This window comes from Tachypleus tridentatus, chromosome 13 (genome assembly GCF_004210375.1).
Source record: "Tachypleus tridentatus isolate NWPU-2018 chromosome 13, ASM421037v1, whole genome shotgun sequence".
Taxonomy (NCBI): domain Eukaryota; kingdom Metazoa; phylum Arthropoda; class Merostomata; order Xiphosura; family Limulidae; genus Tachypleus; species Tachypleus tridentatus.
Genome location: NC_134837.1, coordinates 12,495,077 through 12,515,412, shown reverse-complemented (window position 1 = coordinate 12,515,412; position 20,336 = coordinate 12,495,077). Strand labels below are relative to the sequence as shown.

Here is a 20,336-nt window from a genome sequence, read left to right as displayed (position 1 = left end):
TTAAAGGTAGTTTACAATATTGTGTGGGTTTTTGAAAACATAAAGAGCAGAGCACAATAGTTAAAACAGTCCTATTAATGTATAATGGACTTGACAATGTAATGTAATAATTAGTTGTGCCAAGTAATGTGTATAAAATAAAAATATAACAACAACAAAATTTATACTAAAGAGCTGATCTTGTTAAAATAACTTGATATTAAACCATGTAGTACAATAAAACACTACAAAGGGTGTAATTACAGAACATGCATAATTTTTGTAATATTTGTTTACAAGTAAAAGTACCTGTCCCCAGTGATGAGACCAGTTTAAGTTAATTATATCAATTTGAATTATTTCATGGACTTTAAAAAGATTAATTATGATGCACTCATGGTTTTACTCAGAGCTACTTATGCCACCCACTATGAAAATTAATTGTTGAGCATTTCAGTCATGCTAAGAGCCACTCATCAATAACATACAGTGAATTTACATTTTTGTTATTTAAGTTACGTTACGTTTTGTTATGTGAATCATAATGTGATTGATTCCTAACAGTTTAGTGTAGAAAATCCTGTTTGTGAAATACTGTTTGACATTAACATTATTCATGACTATTCTTCTGCCATATTGAAAGTGAATGTTGAGATTTGCTTACATGTGAATTGTTAATTAGCTTATAATTAACAATGGACAAACCATATTGTACATAGGGGTTTCATAAATTATAAATTTCTCAATCATTCACTTGTGAGCAAATCTCACTAACAAGAAAACCATCATAATGTTAACATTCATGTTCCTACTCAGTCTGATTAGTTTGACATCCTTCTGTCTTTATCACATTTTTAAATCCATTTAAAAGAACATTCTTCATAACTTCTGTAATTAAACTATATTTTCTCTGTAACATTAACATATGATACACATAGAATACATGTAGGTTTCCTGTATGTTCCACAACATACACTTACATTCTCTCCAGTACAAATAATTATATATCCAATATTTAATTTTTTCATTCTCATCTAGTTATTTATGCTGACTTAGATATGCTTTCTTAATTAACACTAAGCCTAAAGCAGTTTTATTTTTGTCCTGATACAAGCAACATAATGTTTCTATTAACTTTCTACTACTGTGACTTTGTTAAGCTGCTTTTTTTCTCAGTCAGGCCTACTCTTCCAAGATAAGGCTATAAACAACTTTATGTCACAACTGTAGAAATACATATAAACAAAGAAAGCATGCTTGAAATTGAAATTCAGGATTATTACAGAAGATAAGTCACAAATTAGGCCAAGAGACAAATGCAAGCTATTATTTATGATCTAATTTACTGAACTAATGTTTTAATGCTTGTATTATTATTCAGCATTGGGCAGATAAAATTTCATTTCAAACTTAAAACTAGATTCAAAATTTTAGAACATACAGCCTCATCATGTTTAATATAATAATGCCATAAAACTGTTAAAAATTTGTATGTCTTCTACTAGTAGTAATATTACCATTAGTTAATAGTGTAACTAAATAGTTATAACTATCAAGATGTTTATTATTATTATTAACACTATACTCTGTAGTGTGTAGATTAACTTTAAGGTTAAGACATAGCCATAACTTAAGTATGGCAACTTCAAACTGGGGTAGAAACTAGTAAATAAGTTAAGTAGTTTGCAATATTACCATTCCAAAACTTCATAAAAATTGTAATGTAAAGAACTTGGTGATGCTTGGTTTCCAAACAAACAGTTTTATATTCACTAGTGATAAGAGGAATAAATGTTGCAAAACAAGTTAATGACACACACACACACACACACAATAATACTCTGTGAGAACAAGTGACTTCTCTCCTTGTTACTTCTTTTAACTGGGCAAAAACTATGTGTATAAATATATCATATAGCCATATAAAACTTCATGTATTGAAAACTGTTCTTTAAAAAGTTCATAAGTTTAATAAATATATCCATTATATAAAATAAGCTAAAGACAATTTTTCAAAAATATTACCTTAAAAAAACTGACAGTGAAAGACAAAATACAAACAAATAATGTAAAACAAGGTATTGTTGCACAAAGGTATAATTGTTTGTTGTTGTTTTTTTTATTATATGTTTGATTAAGCATTTGAATCAAAAAGATAATATTACTCATTAGGAAGAAAATTAAAAGAAATTAGTTGCATTTTTCTTCTATTTTCTATTTAGAGTTATGTTCAGTGATTATACAGAAACTGTATAAGATTCTATATTTCAAAGGGTATAATTACAGAACTGGTACAATTTTTGTTAATTTTATATGTTGTAAAGCTTGTTGTATGCATTGGTTCATGTTGCATTCTTTTCCATACATTGAGAGTTGGTGAGTTATTTAGTGTTGTATAACTATATATATTTACATTCCTTTGTTTTTCCTAGATATCAGGAAAGGTTACTGTTATACTGACTTCAAGAATGATACGTGTGTAAAGCCAAAACCTATAAATGCAACCCGAATGGAATGTTGTTGTATGGAAGATTCTGTAGCATGGGGTTATATCAAGTGTGAACTTTGTCCAACACATGAAGAAGGTAAGGTGGAAAAGAAACACTTTAAAATTATAAACTTAGAGAAGGTAAGATTGTGAAAAAACTTTAAAATTATAAACTTAGAGAAGGTAAGATTGTGACTAGAACTTTAAAATTATAAACTTAGAGAAGGTAAGATTGTGACTAGAACTTTAAAATTATAAACTTAGAGAAGGTAAGATTGTGAAAAAAACTTTAAAATTATAAACTTAGAGAAGGTAAGATTGTGACAAGAACTTTAAAATTATAAACTTAGAGAAGATAAGATTGTGAAAAAAACTTTAAAATGACATAAATTTAGTGAATGGAAAGTGAAAATGAAAATGGGGACAGTAATACAGTTGAAGGCCTGACCCACTTCCTTTCTAACGACAGTTCTGCAACAGACAAACATTAAATTACTCAGAATGCCACTTCCTTTCTAACGATAGCCCTGCAACAGGCAAACATTAAATTACTCAGTATGATGCAACATTTAGATCCTGTTGATAAAAAAAAAAAAAAAGCAAATCATGATTTGGCGGTTAAGACATATATATTTAACAAAATAATATAATATTTCATGAGAAAAGTATTTAGTTTAACTGCTAATTAAAATAAATATGGTTTGTTTGTTTTGTCTAATTTCTGGTAGCTATATTCACTAAAAGGTTTTAGTTTCTTTCTTTGTGTTTCTAATATTTTGGTAATTCTTAGTTTTTATTTTTTCAGAGGCGTTTAAAGCACTATGTCCTAATGGCATGGGAGTCTTCAGTATCAATGGAGTAGACATTGGTAAAGAAAGATATTAACATAACGTTTGTATATTCAAAATACAAACTTATTATAATTAATAGTTTTGTTTCATATTGTGTATACCATTAGAAATATGGCTTATATTTTTAGATCTTTTACTTTTTTCACTTTTGTAGAAAAAATAATTGGAATTGGAGTAAGTTAGTTTTTTAACTTGTGATTAAATCAGTCATGGAGCATACAGTATTATCTTTTAACTTGTGATTAAATCAGTCATGGAGCATACAGTATTATCTTTTTTTTGATTTGTGATTAAATTAGTCATGGAGCACACAGTATTACCTGACTAATGTTACATGAAAATATTTTCAGATATTTTTTTCGGTAACTGATTTGTCTATTTCTTTTGTTTTCTAATAATTATGTACTTTATATATATGTCACTTCAGTATCAATATCTTTTGTTTTCTAATAATTATGTACTTTATGTCACTTCAGTATCAACACTGTGAGAATATTAACTGAAGCCCACAAGTTTTTGCTTAAAAATAAACATTTTGTTGGATTTCCGAAATTCCAGTTCTCCTTATTTTTCAAAACATTTATATATTTCCAAAGCAAGTACATTTGATTGTGTGCTACAATTTTAAATCAATCATTTTAACAGCAGTTTTTTTGAGTGAAAATCTCAGATGTTTCAAATTTCATTGATAACGTTTTTGAGAGTTGTTTTGGTAGTTAGAGCCTTGGTATCAAATATGAAAAATATAATAAACTATATCTCTTGGATGAATACATAATTAGTGTTTTAATTTGTGAAGCTATATCTCACCAACTTCTGAAATCCCCATAAGAATACTTGGCATATTTTCAGTCTGTGTTAATTGATACACACATAGTTGATGTCAACAGATCGGAAAAGTGTCTGAAAGACAAAAGAGAACTTAAGTAAGACAGTAAAGGAGTATTGGCTCGATCAAGGAGAGTGGTATATTCCTATAGCATGTATACAACTTGGATCACATGGGACTGTGGTGATTTACTATGTTGAATTGCTTTTCAAAATTTATTGTTTGTGAAAGGGAACTATATCTGTTAATCAGGTGAAGCCTTATGTTACAAGTGGGCTACTCTCACTCTGACTTGATTGAAATATGTCAGAACTATAGAAAGCTGCAAGAACTATTGTCAAGTACTGCTGTTATCTGGTGGAAACAAAGAGTAACAATGAACCTTCTCTAATTGTTCATGTAACAGTGTAGTAGATGTAATATTAAGCAGTGTCTATTATTGGAGTTGATCACCAGGAATCATAATACACTTGTATGGAAAAATCTTTGTTTTCCAAGGTTTCAGGTGGATTGTTGGATTATACAATGTTCCCAAAATGTTTTGGATTATCACTGAATTTTAGTTTTGACCAATTTAATGTTGTTCTTATTGTTTTAGTCAAGATTTACTCTGTAATCTTCATTAACTACTGGTCTTAATAATATTGTTTCCATTACTATGTGACATTTTAGCTCATTATGCTGTGTTGCTAAATGCTCATCTCCCCCTCAATTTCTTCAGCTATCCCAGCATTTCATAAGTGGTGAGCACGCTACCTGTATTTTTCATGTGCTGGCAAAATAGGTGCTTTTTATTGCTGTTCCAAGTGGTAAGTTTAAAGACTTACAGTGCAAAAAATTCTATGTTCAGTTTTCCACAGCAGATAACTAAATATGGCTTTGCTATAAAACAAACAATAGTCTCTTATCCCAAGCCAAAGAAAGTAACAACTTTCAACAGCAGCTGAAAAGAATAACAAGAAAGTTTCATGATGTTTGAAGACCTGGCAGAATATTTTAGATGGAACCAAACCAGCAACTCCAGTTATAACATGGTTTGAAGAAGCCAAAACAGGTGTATTTTAAGTAAACCTAAGATAAAAGAAGGGTTTGTAGATTGATACAACTACATATCTCAGTTTGAGTTTCATGTCTCCATCATATTACATCCAGTTAAAGGAAGGGTTTGTAGATTGATACAACTACATATCTCAGTTTGAGTTTCATGTCTCCATCATATTACATCCAGTTAAAGGAAGGGTTTGTAGATTGATACAACTACGTATCTCAGTTTGAGTTTCATGTCTCCATCATATTACATCCAGTTAAAAGAAGGGTTTGTAGATTGATACAACTACATATCTCAGTTTGAGTTTCATGTTTTTATCATATTACATCCAGTTAAAGGAATGGTTTGTAGATTGATACAACTACGTATCTCAGTTTGAATTTCATGTCTCCATCATATTACATCCAGTTAAAGGAAGGGTTTGTAGATTGATACAACTACATATCTCAGTTTGAGTTTCATGTCTCCATCATATTACATCCAGTTAAAGGAAGGGTTTGTAGATTGATACAACTACATATCTCAGTTTGAGTTTCATGTCTCCATCATATTACATCCAGTGAAAAGAAGGGTTTGTAGATTGATACAACTACATATCTCAGTTTGAGTTTCATGTCTCCATCATATTACATCCAGTTAAAGGAAGGGTTTGTAGATTGATACAACTACATATCTCAGTTTGAGTTTCATGTCTCCATCATATTACATCCAGTTAAAGGAAGGGTTTGTAGATTGATACAACTACATATCTCAGTTTGAGTTTCATGTCTCCATCATATTACATCCAGTTAAAGGAAGGGTTTGTAGATTGATACAACTACATATCTCAGTTTGAGTTTCATGTCTCCATCATATTACATCCAGTCAAAGAAGGGTTTGTAGATTGATACAACTACATATCTCAGTTTGAGTTTCATGTCTCCATCATATTACATCCAGTGAAAAGAAGGGTTTGTAGATTGATACAACTACATATCTCAGTTTGAGTTTCATGTCTCCATCATATTACATCCAGTTAAAGGAAGGGTTTGTAGATTGATACAACTACATATCTCAGTTTGAGTTTCATGTCTCCATCATATTACATCCAGTTAAAGGAAGGGTTTGTAGATTGATACAACTACATATCTCAGTTTGAGTTTCATGTCTCCATCATATTACATCCAGTTAAAGGAAGGGTTTGTAGATTGATACAACTACATATCTCAGTTTGAGTTTCATGTCTCCATCATATTACATCCAGTTAAAGGAAGGGTTTGTAGATTGATACAACTACATATCTCAGTTTGAGTTTCATGTCTCCATCATATTACATCCAGTTAAAGGAAGGGTTTGTAGATTGATACAACTACATATCTCAGTTTGAGTTTCATGTCTCCATCATATTACATCCAGTTAAAGGAAGGGTTTGTAGATTGATACAACTACATATCTCAGTTTGAGTTTCATGTCTCCATCATATTACATCCAGTTAAAGGAAGGGTTTGTAGATTGATACAACTACATATCTCAGTTTGAGTTTCATGTCTCCATCATATTACATCCAGTTAAAGGAAGGGTTTGTAGATTGATACAACTACATATCTCAGTTTGAGTTTCATGTCTCCATCATATTACATCCAGTTAAAGGAAGGGTTTGTAGATTGATACAACTACATATCTCAGTTTGAGTTTCATGTCTCCATCATATTACATCCAGTTAAAGGAAGGGTTTGTAGATTGATACAACTACTCAGTTTGAGTTTCATGTCTCCATCATATTACATCCAGTTTTTGTAGATTGATACAACTACATATCTCAGTTTGAGTTTCATGTCTCCATCATATTACATCCAGTTAAAGGAAGGGTTTGTAGATTGATACAACTACATATCTCAGTTTGAGTTTCATGTCTCCATCATATTACATCCAGTTAAAGGAAGGGTTTGTAGATTGATACAACTACATATCTCAGTTTGAGTTTCATGTCTCCATCATATTACATCCAGTTAAAGGAAGGGTTTGTAGATTGATACAACTACATATCTCAGTTTGAGTTTCATGTCTCCATCATATTACATCCAGTTAAAGGAAGGGTTTGTAGATTGATACAACTACATATCTCAGTTTGAGTTTCATGTCTCCATCATATTACATCCAGTTAAAGGAAGGGTTTGTAGATTGATACAACTACATATCTCAGTTTGAGTTTCATGTCTCCATCATATTACATCCAGTTAAAGGAAGGGTTTGTAGATTGATACAACTACATATCTCAGTTTGAGTTTCATGTCTCCATCATATTACATCCAGTTAAAGGAAGGGTTTGTAGATTGATACAACTACATATCTCAGTTTGAGTTTCATGTCTCCATCATATTACATCCAGTTAAAGGAAGGGTTTGTAGATTGATACAACTACATATCTCAGTTTGAGTTTCATGTCTCCATCATATTACATCCAGTTAAAGGAAGGGTTTGTAGATTGATACAACTACATATCTCAGTTTGAGTTTCATGTCTCCATCATATTACATCCAGTTAAAGGAAGGGTTTGTAGATTGATACAACTACATATCTCAGTTTGAGTTTCATGTCTCCATCATATTACATCCAGTTAAAGGAAGGGTTTGTAGATTGATACAACTACATATCTCAGTTTGAGTTTCATGTCTCCATCATATTACATCCAGTTAAAGGAAGGGTTTGTAGATTGATACAACTACATATCTCAGTTTGAGTTTCATGTCTCCATCATATTACATCCAGTTAAAGGAAGGGTTTGTAGATTGATACAACTACATATCTCAGTTTGAGTTTCATGTCTCCATCATATTACATCCAGTTAAAGGAAGGGTTTGTAGATTGATACAACTACATATCTCAGTTTGAGTTTCATGTCTCCATCATATTACATCCAGTTAAAGGAAGGGTTTGTAGATTGATACAACTACATATCTCAGTTTGAGTTTCATGTCTCCATCATATTACATCCAGTTAAAGGAAGGGTTTGTAGATTGATACAACTACATATCTCAGTTTGAGTTTCATGTCTCCATCATATTACATCCAGTTAAAGGAAGGGTTTGTAGATTGATACAACTACATATCTCAGTTTGAGTTTCATGTCTCCATCATATTACATCCAGTTAAAGGAAGGGTTTGTAGATTGATACAACTACATATCTCAGTTTGAGTTTCATGTCTCCATCATATTACATCCAGTTAAAGGAAGGGTTTGTAGATTGATACAACTACATATCTCAGTTTGAGTTTCATGTCTCCATCATATTACATCCAGTTAAAGGAAGGGTTTGTAGATTGATACAACTACATATCTCAGTTTGAGTTTCATGTCTCCATCATATTACATCCAGTTAAAGGAAGGGTTTGTAGATTGATACAACTACATATCTCAGTTTGAGTTTCATGTCTCCATCATATTACATCCAGTTAAAGGAAGGGTTTGTAGATTGATACAACTACATATCTCAGTTTGAGTTTCATGTCTCCATCATATTACATCCAGTTAAAGGAAGGGTTTGTAGATTGATACAACTACATATCTCAGTTTGAGTTTCATGTCTCCATCATATTACATCCAGTTAAAGGAAGGGTTTGTAGATTGATACAACTACATATCTCAGTTTGAGTTTCATGTCTCCATCATATTACATCCAGTTAAAGGAAGGGTTTGTAGATTGATACAACTACATATCTCAGTTTGAGTTTCATGTCTCCATCATATTACATCCAGTTAAAGGAAGGGTTTGTAGATTGATACAACTACATATCTCAGTTTGAGTTTCATGTCTCCATCATATTACATCCAGTTAAAGGAAGGGTTTGTAGATTGATACAACTACATATCTCAGTTTGAGTTTCATGTCTCCATCATATTACATCCAGTTAAAGGAAGGGTTTGTAGATTGATACAACTACATATCTCAGTTTGAGTTTCATGTCTCCATCATATTACATCCAGTTAAAGGAAGGGTTTGTAGATTGATACAACTACATATCTCAGTTTGAGTTTCATGTCTCCATCATATTACATCCAGTTAAAGGAAGGGTTTGTAGATTGATACAACTACATATCTCAGTTTGAGTTTCATGTCTCCATCATATTACATCCAGTTAAAGGAAGGGTTTGTAGATTGATACAACTACATATCTCAGTTTGAGTTTCATGTCTCCATCATATTACATCCAGTTAAAGGAAGGGTTTGTAGATTGATACAACTACATATCTCAGTTTGAGTTTCATGTCTCCATCATATTACATCCAGTTAAAGGAAGGGTTTGTAGATTGATACAACTACATATCTCAGTTTGAGTTTCATGTCTCCATCATATTACATCCAGTTAAAGGAAGGGTTTGTAGATTGATACAACTACATATCTCAGTTTGAGTTTCATGTCTCCATCATATTACATCCAGTTAAAGGAAGGGTTTGTAGATTGATACAACTACATATCTCAGTTTGAGTTTCATGTCTCCATCATATTACATCCAGTCAAAGGAAGGGTTTGTAGATTGATACAACTACATATCTCAGTTTGAGTTTCATGTCTCCATCATATTACATCCAGTTAAAGGAAGGGTTTGTAGATTGATACAACTACATATCTCAGTTTGAGTTTCATGTCTCCATCATATTACATCCAGTTAAAGGAAGGGTTTGTAGATTGATACAACTACATATCTCAGTTTGAGTTTCATGTCTCCATCATATTACATCCAGTCAAAGGAAGGGTTTGTAGATTGATACAACTACATATCTCAGTTTGAGTTTCATGTCTCCATCATATTACATCCAGTTAAAGGAAGGGTTTGTAGATTGATACAACTACATATCTCAGTTTGAGTTTCATGTCTCCATCATATTACATCCAGTTAAAGGAAGGGTTTGTAGATTGATACAACTACATATCTCAGTTTGAGTTTCATGTCTCCATCATATTACATCCAGTTAAAGGAAGGGTTTGTAGATTGATACAACTACATATCTCAGTTTGAGTTTCATGTCTCCATCATATTACATCCAGTTAAAGGAAGGGTTTGTAGATTGATACAACTACATATCTCAGTTTGAGTTTCATGTCTCCATCATATTACATCCAGTTAAAGGAAGGGTTTGTAGATTGATACAACTACATATCTCAGTTTGAGTTTCATGTCTCCATCATATTACATCCAGTTAAAGGAAGGGTTTGTAGATTGATACAACTACATATCTCAGTTTGAGTTTCATGTCTCCATCATATTACATCCAGTTAAAGGAAGGGTTTGTAGATTGATACAACTACATATCTCAGTTTGAGTTTCATGTCTCCATCATATTACATCCAGTTAAAGGAAGGGTTTGTAGATTGATACAACTACATATCTCAGTTTGAGTTTCATGTCTCCATCATATTACATCCAGTTAAAGGAAGGGTTTGTAGATTGATACAACTACATATCTCAGTTTGAGTTTCATGTCTCCATCATATTACATCCAGTTAAAGGAAGGGTTTGTAGATTGATACAACTACATATCTCAGTTTGAGTTTCATGTCTCCATCATATTACATCCAGTTAAAGGAAGGGTTTGTAGATTGATACAACTACATATCTCAGTTTGAGTTTCATGTCTCCATCATATTACATCCAGTTAAAGGAAGGGTTTGTAGATTGATACAACTACATATCTCAGTTTGAGTTTCATGTCTCCATCATATTACATCCAGTTAAAGGAAGGGTTTGTAGATTGATACAACTACATATCTCAGTTTGAGTTTCATGTCTCCATCATATTACATCCAGTTAAAGGAAGGGTTTGTAGATTGATACAACTACATATCTCAGTTTGAGTTTCATGTCTCCATCATATTACATCCAGTTAAAGGAAGGGTTTGTAGATTGATACAACTACATATCTCAGTTTGAGTTTCATGTCTCCATCATATTACATCCAGTTAAAGGAAGGGTTTGTAGATTGATACAACTACATATCTCAGTTTGAGTTTCATGTCTCCATCATATTACATCCAGTTAAAGGAAGGGTTTGTAGATTGATACAACTACATATCTCAGTTTGAGTTTCATGTCTCCATCATATTACATCCAGTTAAAGGAAGGGTTTGTAGATTGATACAACTACATATCTCAGTTTGAGTTTCATGTCTCCATCATATTACATCCAGTTAAAGGAAGGGTTTGTAGATTGATACAACTACATATCTCAGTTTGAGTTTCATGTCTCCATCATATTACATCCAGTCAAAGGAAGGGTTTGTAGATTGATACAACTACATATCTCAGTTTGAGTTTCATGTCTCCATCATATTACATCCAGTTAAAGGAAGGGTTTGTAGATTGATACAACTACATATCTCAGTTTGAGTTTCATGTCTCCATCATATTACATCCAGTTAAAGGAAGGGTTTGTAGATTGATACAACTACATATCTCAGTTTGAGTTTCATGTCTCCATCATATTACATCCAGTTAAAGGAAGGGTTTGTAGATTGATACAACTACATATCTCAGTTTGAGTTTCATGTCTCCATCATATTACATCCAGTTAAAGGAAGGGTTTGTAGATTGATACAACTACATATCTCAGTTTGAGTTTCATGTCTCCATCATATTACATCCAGTTAAAGGAAGGGTTTGTAGATTGATACAACTACATATCTCAGTTTGAGTTTCATGTCTCCATCATATTACATCCAGTTAAAGGAAGGGTTTGTAGATTGATACAACTACATATCTCAGTTTGAGTTTCATGTCTCCATCATATTACATCCAGTTAAAGGAAGGGTTTGTAGATTGATACAACTACATATCTCAGTTTGAGTTTCATGTCTCCATCATATTACATCCAGTTAAAGGAAGGGTTTGTAGATTGATACAACTACATATCTCAGTTTGAGTTTCATGTCTCCATCATATTACATCCAGTCAAATATTACATCCAGTTAAAGAAGGGTTTGTAGATTGATACAACTACATATCTCAGTTTGAGTTTCATGTCTCCATCATATTACATCCAGTTAAAGGAAGGGTTTGTAGATTGATACAACTACATATCTCAGTTTGAGTTTCATGTCTCCATCATATTACATCCAGTTAAAGGAAGGGTTTGTAGATTGATACAACTACATATCTCAGTTTGAGTTTCATGTCTCCATCATATTACATCCAGTTAAAGGAAGGGTTTGTAGATTGATACAACTACATATCTCAGTTTGAGTTTCATGTCTCCATCATATTACATCCAGTTAAAGGAAGGGTTTGTAGATTGATACAACTACATATCTCAGTTTGAGTTTCATGTCTCCATCATATTACATCCAGTCAAAGGAAGGGTTTGTAGATTGATACAACTACATATCTCAGTTTGAGTTTCATGTCTCCATCATATTACATCCAGTTAAAGGAAGGGTTTGTAGATTGATACAACTACATATCTCAGTTTGAGTTTCATGTCTCCATCATATTACATCCAGTTAAAGGAAGGGTTTGTAGATTGATACAACTACATATCTCAGTTTGAGTTTCATGTCTCCATCATATTACATCCAGTCAAATGAAGGGTTTGTAGATTGATACAACTACGTATCTCAGTTTGAGTTTCATGTCTCCATCATATTACATCCAGTCAAAAGAAGGGTTTGTAGATTGATACAACTACATATCTCAGTTTGAGTTTCATGTCTCCATCATATTACATCCAGTGAAAAGAAGGGTTTGTAGATTGATACAACTACGTATCTCAGTTTGAGTTTCATGTCTCTATCATATTACATCCAGTTAAAGGAAGGGTTTGTAGATTGATACAACTACATATCTCAGTTTGAGTTTCATGTCTCCATCATATTACATCCAGTCAAAAGAAGGGTTTGTAGATTGATACAACTACATATCTCAGTTTGAGTTTCATGTCTCCATCATATTACATCCAGTCAAAGGAAGGGTTTGTAGATTGATACAACTACATAACTCTGTTTGAGTTTCATGTCTCCATCATATTACATCCAGTCAAAAGAAGGGTTTGTAGATTGATACAACTACATATCTCAGTTTGAGTTTCATGTCTCCATCATATTACATCCAGTTAAAGGAAGGGTTTGTAGATTGATACAACTACATATCTCAGTTTGAGTTTCATGTCTCCATCATATTACATCCAGTCAAAAGAAGGGTTTGTAGATTGATACAACTACATATCTCAGTTTGAGTTTCATGTCTCCATCATATTACATCCAGTTAAAGGAAGGGTTTGTAGATTGATACAACTACATATCTCAGTTTGAGTTTCATGTCTCCATCATATTACATCCAGTTAAAGGAAGGGTTTGTAGATTGATACAACTACATATCTCAGTTTGAGTTTCATGTCTCCATCATATTACATCCAGTTAAAGGAAGGGTTTGTAGATTGATACAACTACATATCTCAGTTTGAGTTTCATGTCTCCATCATATTACATCCAGTTAAAGGAAGGGTTTGTAGATTGATACAACTACATATCTCAGTTTGAGTTTCATGTCTCCATCATATTTCATCCAGTTAAAGGAAGGGTTTGTAGATTGATACAACTACGTATCTCAGTTTGAGTTTCATGTCTCCATCATATTACATCCAGTTAAAGGAAGGGTTTGTAGATTTATACAACTACTTATCTCAGTTTGAGTTTCATGTCTCCATCATATTACATCCTGTTAAAGTTACGTGATAACTTCAGTCTGAGGTACTGTGACAGAGTAAGATCATGGAAGCTGTCTACTGTTTCATCAGTTAGTTCTTTATTTTAAATGATAAATTGCTTCTAACATGAATGTCTGCAGAGAGAGAAAACGTGGAGTATGAATGATGTTTTTGTCTTCAAGCAGGTTTGCTTGAAGATTCAGCATTCACTAGTGGCTCATTAGCACGACTCACTGAGTTTACAACAACCATGACCAGTGACTCACTAATAAATTGGAGGCTGTTAACTTTCAGCTGTAGATGAGTATACCTATAACATAGAATTTGGCTGAAATTTTGAATTCAAGAGACATTTCTCTCTAATCTTCGATTGATTTTATACACAGAACAGTCAGTATTGAAGATATTAATATAATCATGTCACTTAACATCCTGTTTAAACTCTCCTTGTTCTTCTAATGTGAAGCAGTACACTCTGCAATGTTTTAAATATTTCATTTCTGTAAATGTTTGGTGCAATTTTATATTTCAGATATCAATGAATGTGTAATTGATCCAAACATCTGTGAAAATGGTTACTGTGTAAACACTGATCGTAGCTACCGTTGTGAGTGTCAGGAAGGTTTTATACTGGACGTCACTGGCAGAAAATGCCTAGGCAAGTGTTTGTGAGTAATTGTGTAATTTTAAAGACTGTGGATCCCAGATTTTCTAGGTTTATTTCTAAATAATTCTTCTCGAGAAACAAACTCCTTTTTTGCATTTATAAATAATTCCACTTGAAATATATTTTTTTTTCTTTTATACATAAATTATACTAAAAAAGTCACAATTGTATGCTATTATGAATAATTTTACCCAAGAGTCAAACAGTTTTTTTTTTACTATTGTATTTTCACTAAAGTCACAGTTGTTTGTTGTTATGAATATTTCTACCCAAGAGACAAACATTTTCTTTACTATTATAAATATTTTCACTAAATATTGTCTCAACTATTAACTATTACGAAAGAGCAAAGAGTAGTCTAAGAACTGGAAGTGGAATGGTGTTGACCAGTTACCTTCATTCTTGTTTATTACTTAAGGATTAAAGACAGCTATTACAGGTAGCTCTTAAGCAGCTTTCCAGAAGATTCAAGAAAATAAAAATGATTTAAATTTTTATTGAAATATCTTAATAACTTTGGATTTTATTGAGGACATCTGTTCTGTTATATTGCAATGTAGCTTAAGATTTTCCATTCTTTTATAATCCTTTTCCAATGCTCTAATTGACTTTAATATTTATGATGTCTAAGTCCCTTTAAATTTTTATATTACTGATTACTTTTCTATTCTTTCAGATTTTAATGAATGTAAGGAACACAATATTTGTGGAAATGGGTCCTGCAAGAATGTGATTGGTGGGTTTGAATGTCTATGTAACGAAGGATTCACTCCAGGTCCTCGGCAAACCTGTGATGGTAAGAAACTGTGATAATTTTTCAGTATTATCTTGTATGAAGTAAATAACATAAATCCAACCATTTTATAATTATTTATGAATTTTTGGTTTAGTGAACATAGACTTTTGACTGTTTGTTTCATTATAGACTCCTTGCATAACAATAAAATGACTAGGTGGAAGGTGGCAGCAAGTAAGTAGCACCCACAACAATCTTTTCTGTGTATACAAAGGACAAAAATCCGTGTGTTTGTCTGTTCGCTATCTAACTACTATGGCCAGTTTAAACCAAACTTTGTGGAATGATAGTTTGGAATAAGAGGCATATTATTGAGTGGTTCACAACCCCTCCACCTTCAATTACTGAACATTTACTATCTTTGATGTAAGTTAATATTGACTGCATTGTTAGATGTCACCACATTCTTACACCAAAAACAAAACGTTTATTAAATTTTCTATCACATAACATACATACAGTGTAGAGGAAGGACATAGAAATGTCTCAGAGAGTACTCTAGCACCTTCTGTGGAGGAATGCAATGAAAATAAATGGCTGCCACTGTTTCTATAAGAAATAACCTCATCTGAAACTTCTACTCCAACAGTCACAAAAAGGTTTATACAAAGAGCTGTTTCTGGAGTTATACCCACTTGCTACTTTGACCTATGATCTTTCAACTTTAGCCTGTAAGACATTTCTATGACCAATAACTGTCAATTAATTAATCACATGAAACACTGTGGAAAGACATTGAGAAATGTGTGTTGAAAGTGGGTTAACAGGAAATGCACCCCTTGACTCAACTTTTTCAGCTACCCTTTCCTACAGAGTCACCCTGACCATCGCACGTGTGTTCATTGTATACGTGATGAATTTTGACAGCATACACAAAACTGTTGGTGAAGTAATAATAAATACTGTAATACTATGCTATGTTATAAATAAATTGTTCAATAGTCAGAACATCCACACTTTGAGTGAACTATATAAGAATTACTATTTATTCAGAAGATTAGCCTAAGAGATGTTTTTAGATGCTGTTAACTAGCTGCCTCACACCTAGTCCTTTTATAGCCTACAAACTGAGATACCTGTCCTCTGTCTAGATTACAAACATAAAAAAAATTGGGGTGGATGTAACCATGTATTCTCAGATGTGTTAACCATTACTCCATCCTGCCAGCTTAATTTTCCTTAAAAATTAAAAATAATTCTGGTTTACAACTTGGATCATTATGGTAACCATACAATTTGCTTTTTTGTGATAGATGTGTACCATATTTTATTAAGTTTTGTTTTGGAGATAACTCCTTGTGTGAATTTTGATAAAAAGGGAGTTGACTTTTCATAGGAATATCTAAACAAGGTGGAGAACTGTTAAATAAGAGGTGTATGTAGATTTTTACTTAACATTTTGAGAGGGTTAGCAGCATTCTACAGTAATAGTGTCAGCACTAGCAAGAACAGAAGTTAAACTTTCTCTTCTTAATAGTACAGAAAGATCTGTTAAACTGTGAGATCTTAAAATACGTTCATTGATGTTTCACTTGTGTCTTTATCAATGGTTATATTTAGTCTATAGATTTGGAAAATTAGTTCAGTTAAACGTTTTAGAATATGGTTAAGTTTATTTCTTGAAATGTATTTTTTTACATTTTGTAGAAACCTTTATTTCATTTAAACGTTAATGAATATGCTTAGATATTGTACTGCTTATATTATAACTTGTGAAATTATATTTTGTAACACTAGAAACACTAATAAATAACAGAATACTCACATTTGCTTATCAATATTAACTCTATTTTCAACAATAGAAATCTATAAAGTATATATTACCAAATAAACATTAGAAAAGTGCAGAAATGTTTCTTAATTCAAATTATTCAAAAGTTTTTGTTGTGAACAGCTACCTCTAATTGCAAAACCTAATTTGTATCTTTTATTGACAGCCACTGTATAGTAACCTGAGCATTGAAGTAAGTCATGTTATAGTACAGGAGGCACCTCTCAGCTATTGATATTTAATATTTTATAATGGACTTAAGATCCACATATGAAGGGGGCAAAGTAATGAGAAATTGTGAGATGAATGAAAAATTTGTACATTCACATATATAAGCTGATTGAATAAAGAAAGAATTATGTTTCTCATTTTTCATGGGGTGGGGCAAGTGTCTAGATGTAGGTTCATCACATAAACATCCTGATGTTGACTCTAAAAGTGTCATTATATAAATTTATCATACAGTACCTACCATTTTCATTTGCTGGTTTTAATCTGTAAGTTTGGTGCCTTTAAAAATAAATTATATGAACAGTATAAAATTAGTTGTTTTTAATTTCACTCTAATAAAAAAAATGTTAGCAAAAATTGTTCTGAATAAAACAAATGAAATAATTTATTTGAAATAACCTATTCTGCTCTTTAGACATAGATGAATGCTTGGACTTCAGTCACATGTGTGCGTTCCGATGTCAGAACACCCCTGGATCATTTAAGTGTGTTTGTCCTTTTGGTTACACCTTAGCAACAGATGGAAAACACTGTGAAGGTTGGTGAACAGTTTTTTGATATTATGAACACAAGGTAAATTTCTACTATAAATTATATACAGCTATTATGTTTGCTTTCAACTTTATCATGGTGTACTTATTTCATACAGTGTTCTGTTTGTGCCTCACAGTGGCCGTCGGGCATGATGTATTTATATCTGAAAATGCTAATTGGCTGTGACATACTTGTTATGGTGCATTTCAAAGATTACATAGCACTATTAGTATTTATTAGTTGTGATGTATTTCTTTTCTTATAGTTGTCAGCACTGATTGGTAAAGATGTGTTTATTGATAATTATTTCAAATGTGGTATTTCCTTGGCAAATATCATACTTTAAACCCACAATAACAGCAGGAACAAAGTGAGTATTCTGTAGTGGAAGACACAGGTCTGTGATAGTTTTATTATCTTGAAATTTTAGCATACTATACAGTAATTCCAATTTGCTGAGTACAGAAATGGTATCCATTTTTCTCCATCACATACAAATTGTTCACAAAATGTCATATTTACTTGCACATACGTGAATCACTTTCACTGAAAATAGGTCAGATTTTATTAAATTTAAAATGTTGACAACAACTGGCTGTGTTCCTTGTAACCAATCTCAACACGAGAGTCTTATTCTAGAACCCAAACAAAATAAACATAATAATAATGTTCATTGTAGTAAATGAAATAATAGTTTGATTGAAGCAAGCGACTTTTGTTTTTCTGGATTTGTAAAACTTGTATCGAAAAAAAAAAATTTTAAATCTGTGTAGTTGAATTACATTAAATTTATTATTAAAACCAAAACAACTTTTATGAAGTTCAGATTCATGTGTATTTAGACTGAATTTTAAGCTACATGAGAAATACAGATTGGACACATTTAAAGGCCAATGAAAACAACTTTTGTTTAGACACCAAAAAAAGTGTTCATACTTACATGGAAGAGACCTATGATTGCTGTCACTATATCAGTGGATAGCTCTTCAATTGGCACAGATAGCCTAGTTGCTTTGTACCATAAACACCAAACCAACCAACCAACCAGCTCTTCAGTTTTATGTTCCTCAAAATGGATCTATACAAAAGTAGTCAACTGTTCAGTTCATAATATATTTTAATATGTTTTATATTAAGTTTTAGCTGATAATAAAACTTCTTGAAGTATTACATTGTATGTTTCACAACTTATCTAAAAATATGTTCCCAGACTTTTAGAAGATTCTGTAAGTTCTAATTTTTATAAAGTTCTAATGAGAATTATTAACTACAAATGTCTTAAAGATTTTCGAAGTTAATCTGTTTTTTTTAGTGTGAATTTTTAAATTTTTTTTCACTTATTTATTGATCAGATACTAATGAATGCGAGTCTCCAGTTAATAACTGCCGTTACGAGTGTAAGAACTTGGTAGGTTCTTTCATGTGCATATGTCCTGAAGGGTATGAGCAAGTTGGGATGAGAGACGAATGTAAAGGTAAAGATTCTGTTCATGTTTGTTTATAAATTAGGGAACTTCCAGTGTTAAACTTTTTGTTCTAGAAAAATAAACTGTTTTTTTAATACAGTCTAACATGGTTTGCATTAGTGAAACATTTTAACATTAGGTATTTTTAACCATGTGTACATTATGTTTATTAAACACAGCTCAACTTCATTTTACTTTTACTATTTGTCACATTTCAACGTCACATTGTCTCTGTTTAACACATTTTGGACTGACATGACATGTTTAACACATTTCAACCACTAAAATTAGGGGTTCAATTCCTCTTGGTGAACTCAGCAGTTAGGCTGATGTGACTTTGCTATAAGAAAACAAACACATACACATTTCAACCTTAGATAGTTTGTTTCTGTTTAACACACTTTGCTCTGATGTGACATATACTTAGATTGTTTCTGTTTAACACACTTTGCTCTGATGTGACATATTCTTAGATTGTTTCTGTTTAACACACTTTGCTCTGATGTGACATATACTTAGATTGTTTCTGTTTAACACACTTTGCTCTGATGTGACATATTCTTAGATTGTTTCTGTTTAACACACTTTGCTCTGATGTGACATATACTTAGATTGTTTGTTTAACACACTTTGCTCTGATGTGACATATACTTAGATTGTTTCTGTTTAACACACTTTGCTCTGATGTGACATATACTTAGATTGTTTCTGTTTAACACACTTTGCTCTGATGTGACATATACTTAGATTGTTTCTGTTTAACACACTTTGCTCTGATGTGACATATTCTTAGATTGTTTCTGTTTAACACACTTTGCTCTGATGTGACATATTCTTAGATTGTTTCTGTTTAACACACTTTGCTCTGATGTGACATATACTTAGATTGTTTCTGTTTAACACACTTTGCTCTGATGTGACATATACTTAGATTGTTTCTGTTTAACACACTTTGCTCTGATGTGACATATACTTAGATTGTTTCTGTTTAACACACT

The 20,336-nt window shown here is 31.9% G+C and overlaps 1 protein-coding gene across 1 annotated transcript in view; it reads left to right on the top strand.

The window, feature by feature from the left end:
* The window catches only part of LOC143240634 (fibrillin-1-like), a 209,582-nt gene that overhangs the window by 161,109 nt on the left and 28,137 nt on the right, over nucleotides 1-20,336 (top strand). Inside the window, 6 exon segments of the mRNA XM_076483387.1 lie at nucleotides 2,412-2,564; nucleotides 3,273-3,335; nucleotides 14,406-14,531; nucleotides 15,217-15,336; nucleotides 17,754-17,876; nucleotides 19,225-19,347. Coding sequence (XP_076339502.1) covers nucleotides 2,412-2,564; nucleotides 3,273-3,335; nucleotides 14,406-14,531; nucleotides 15,217-15,336; nucleotides 17,754-17,876; nucleotides 19,225-19,347 — 708 coding nt within the window.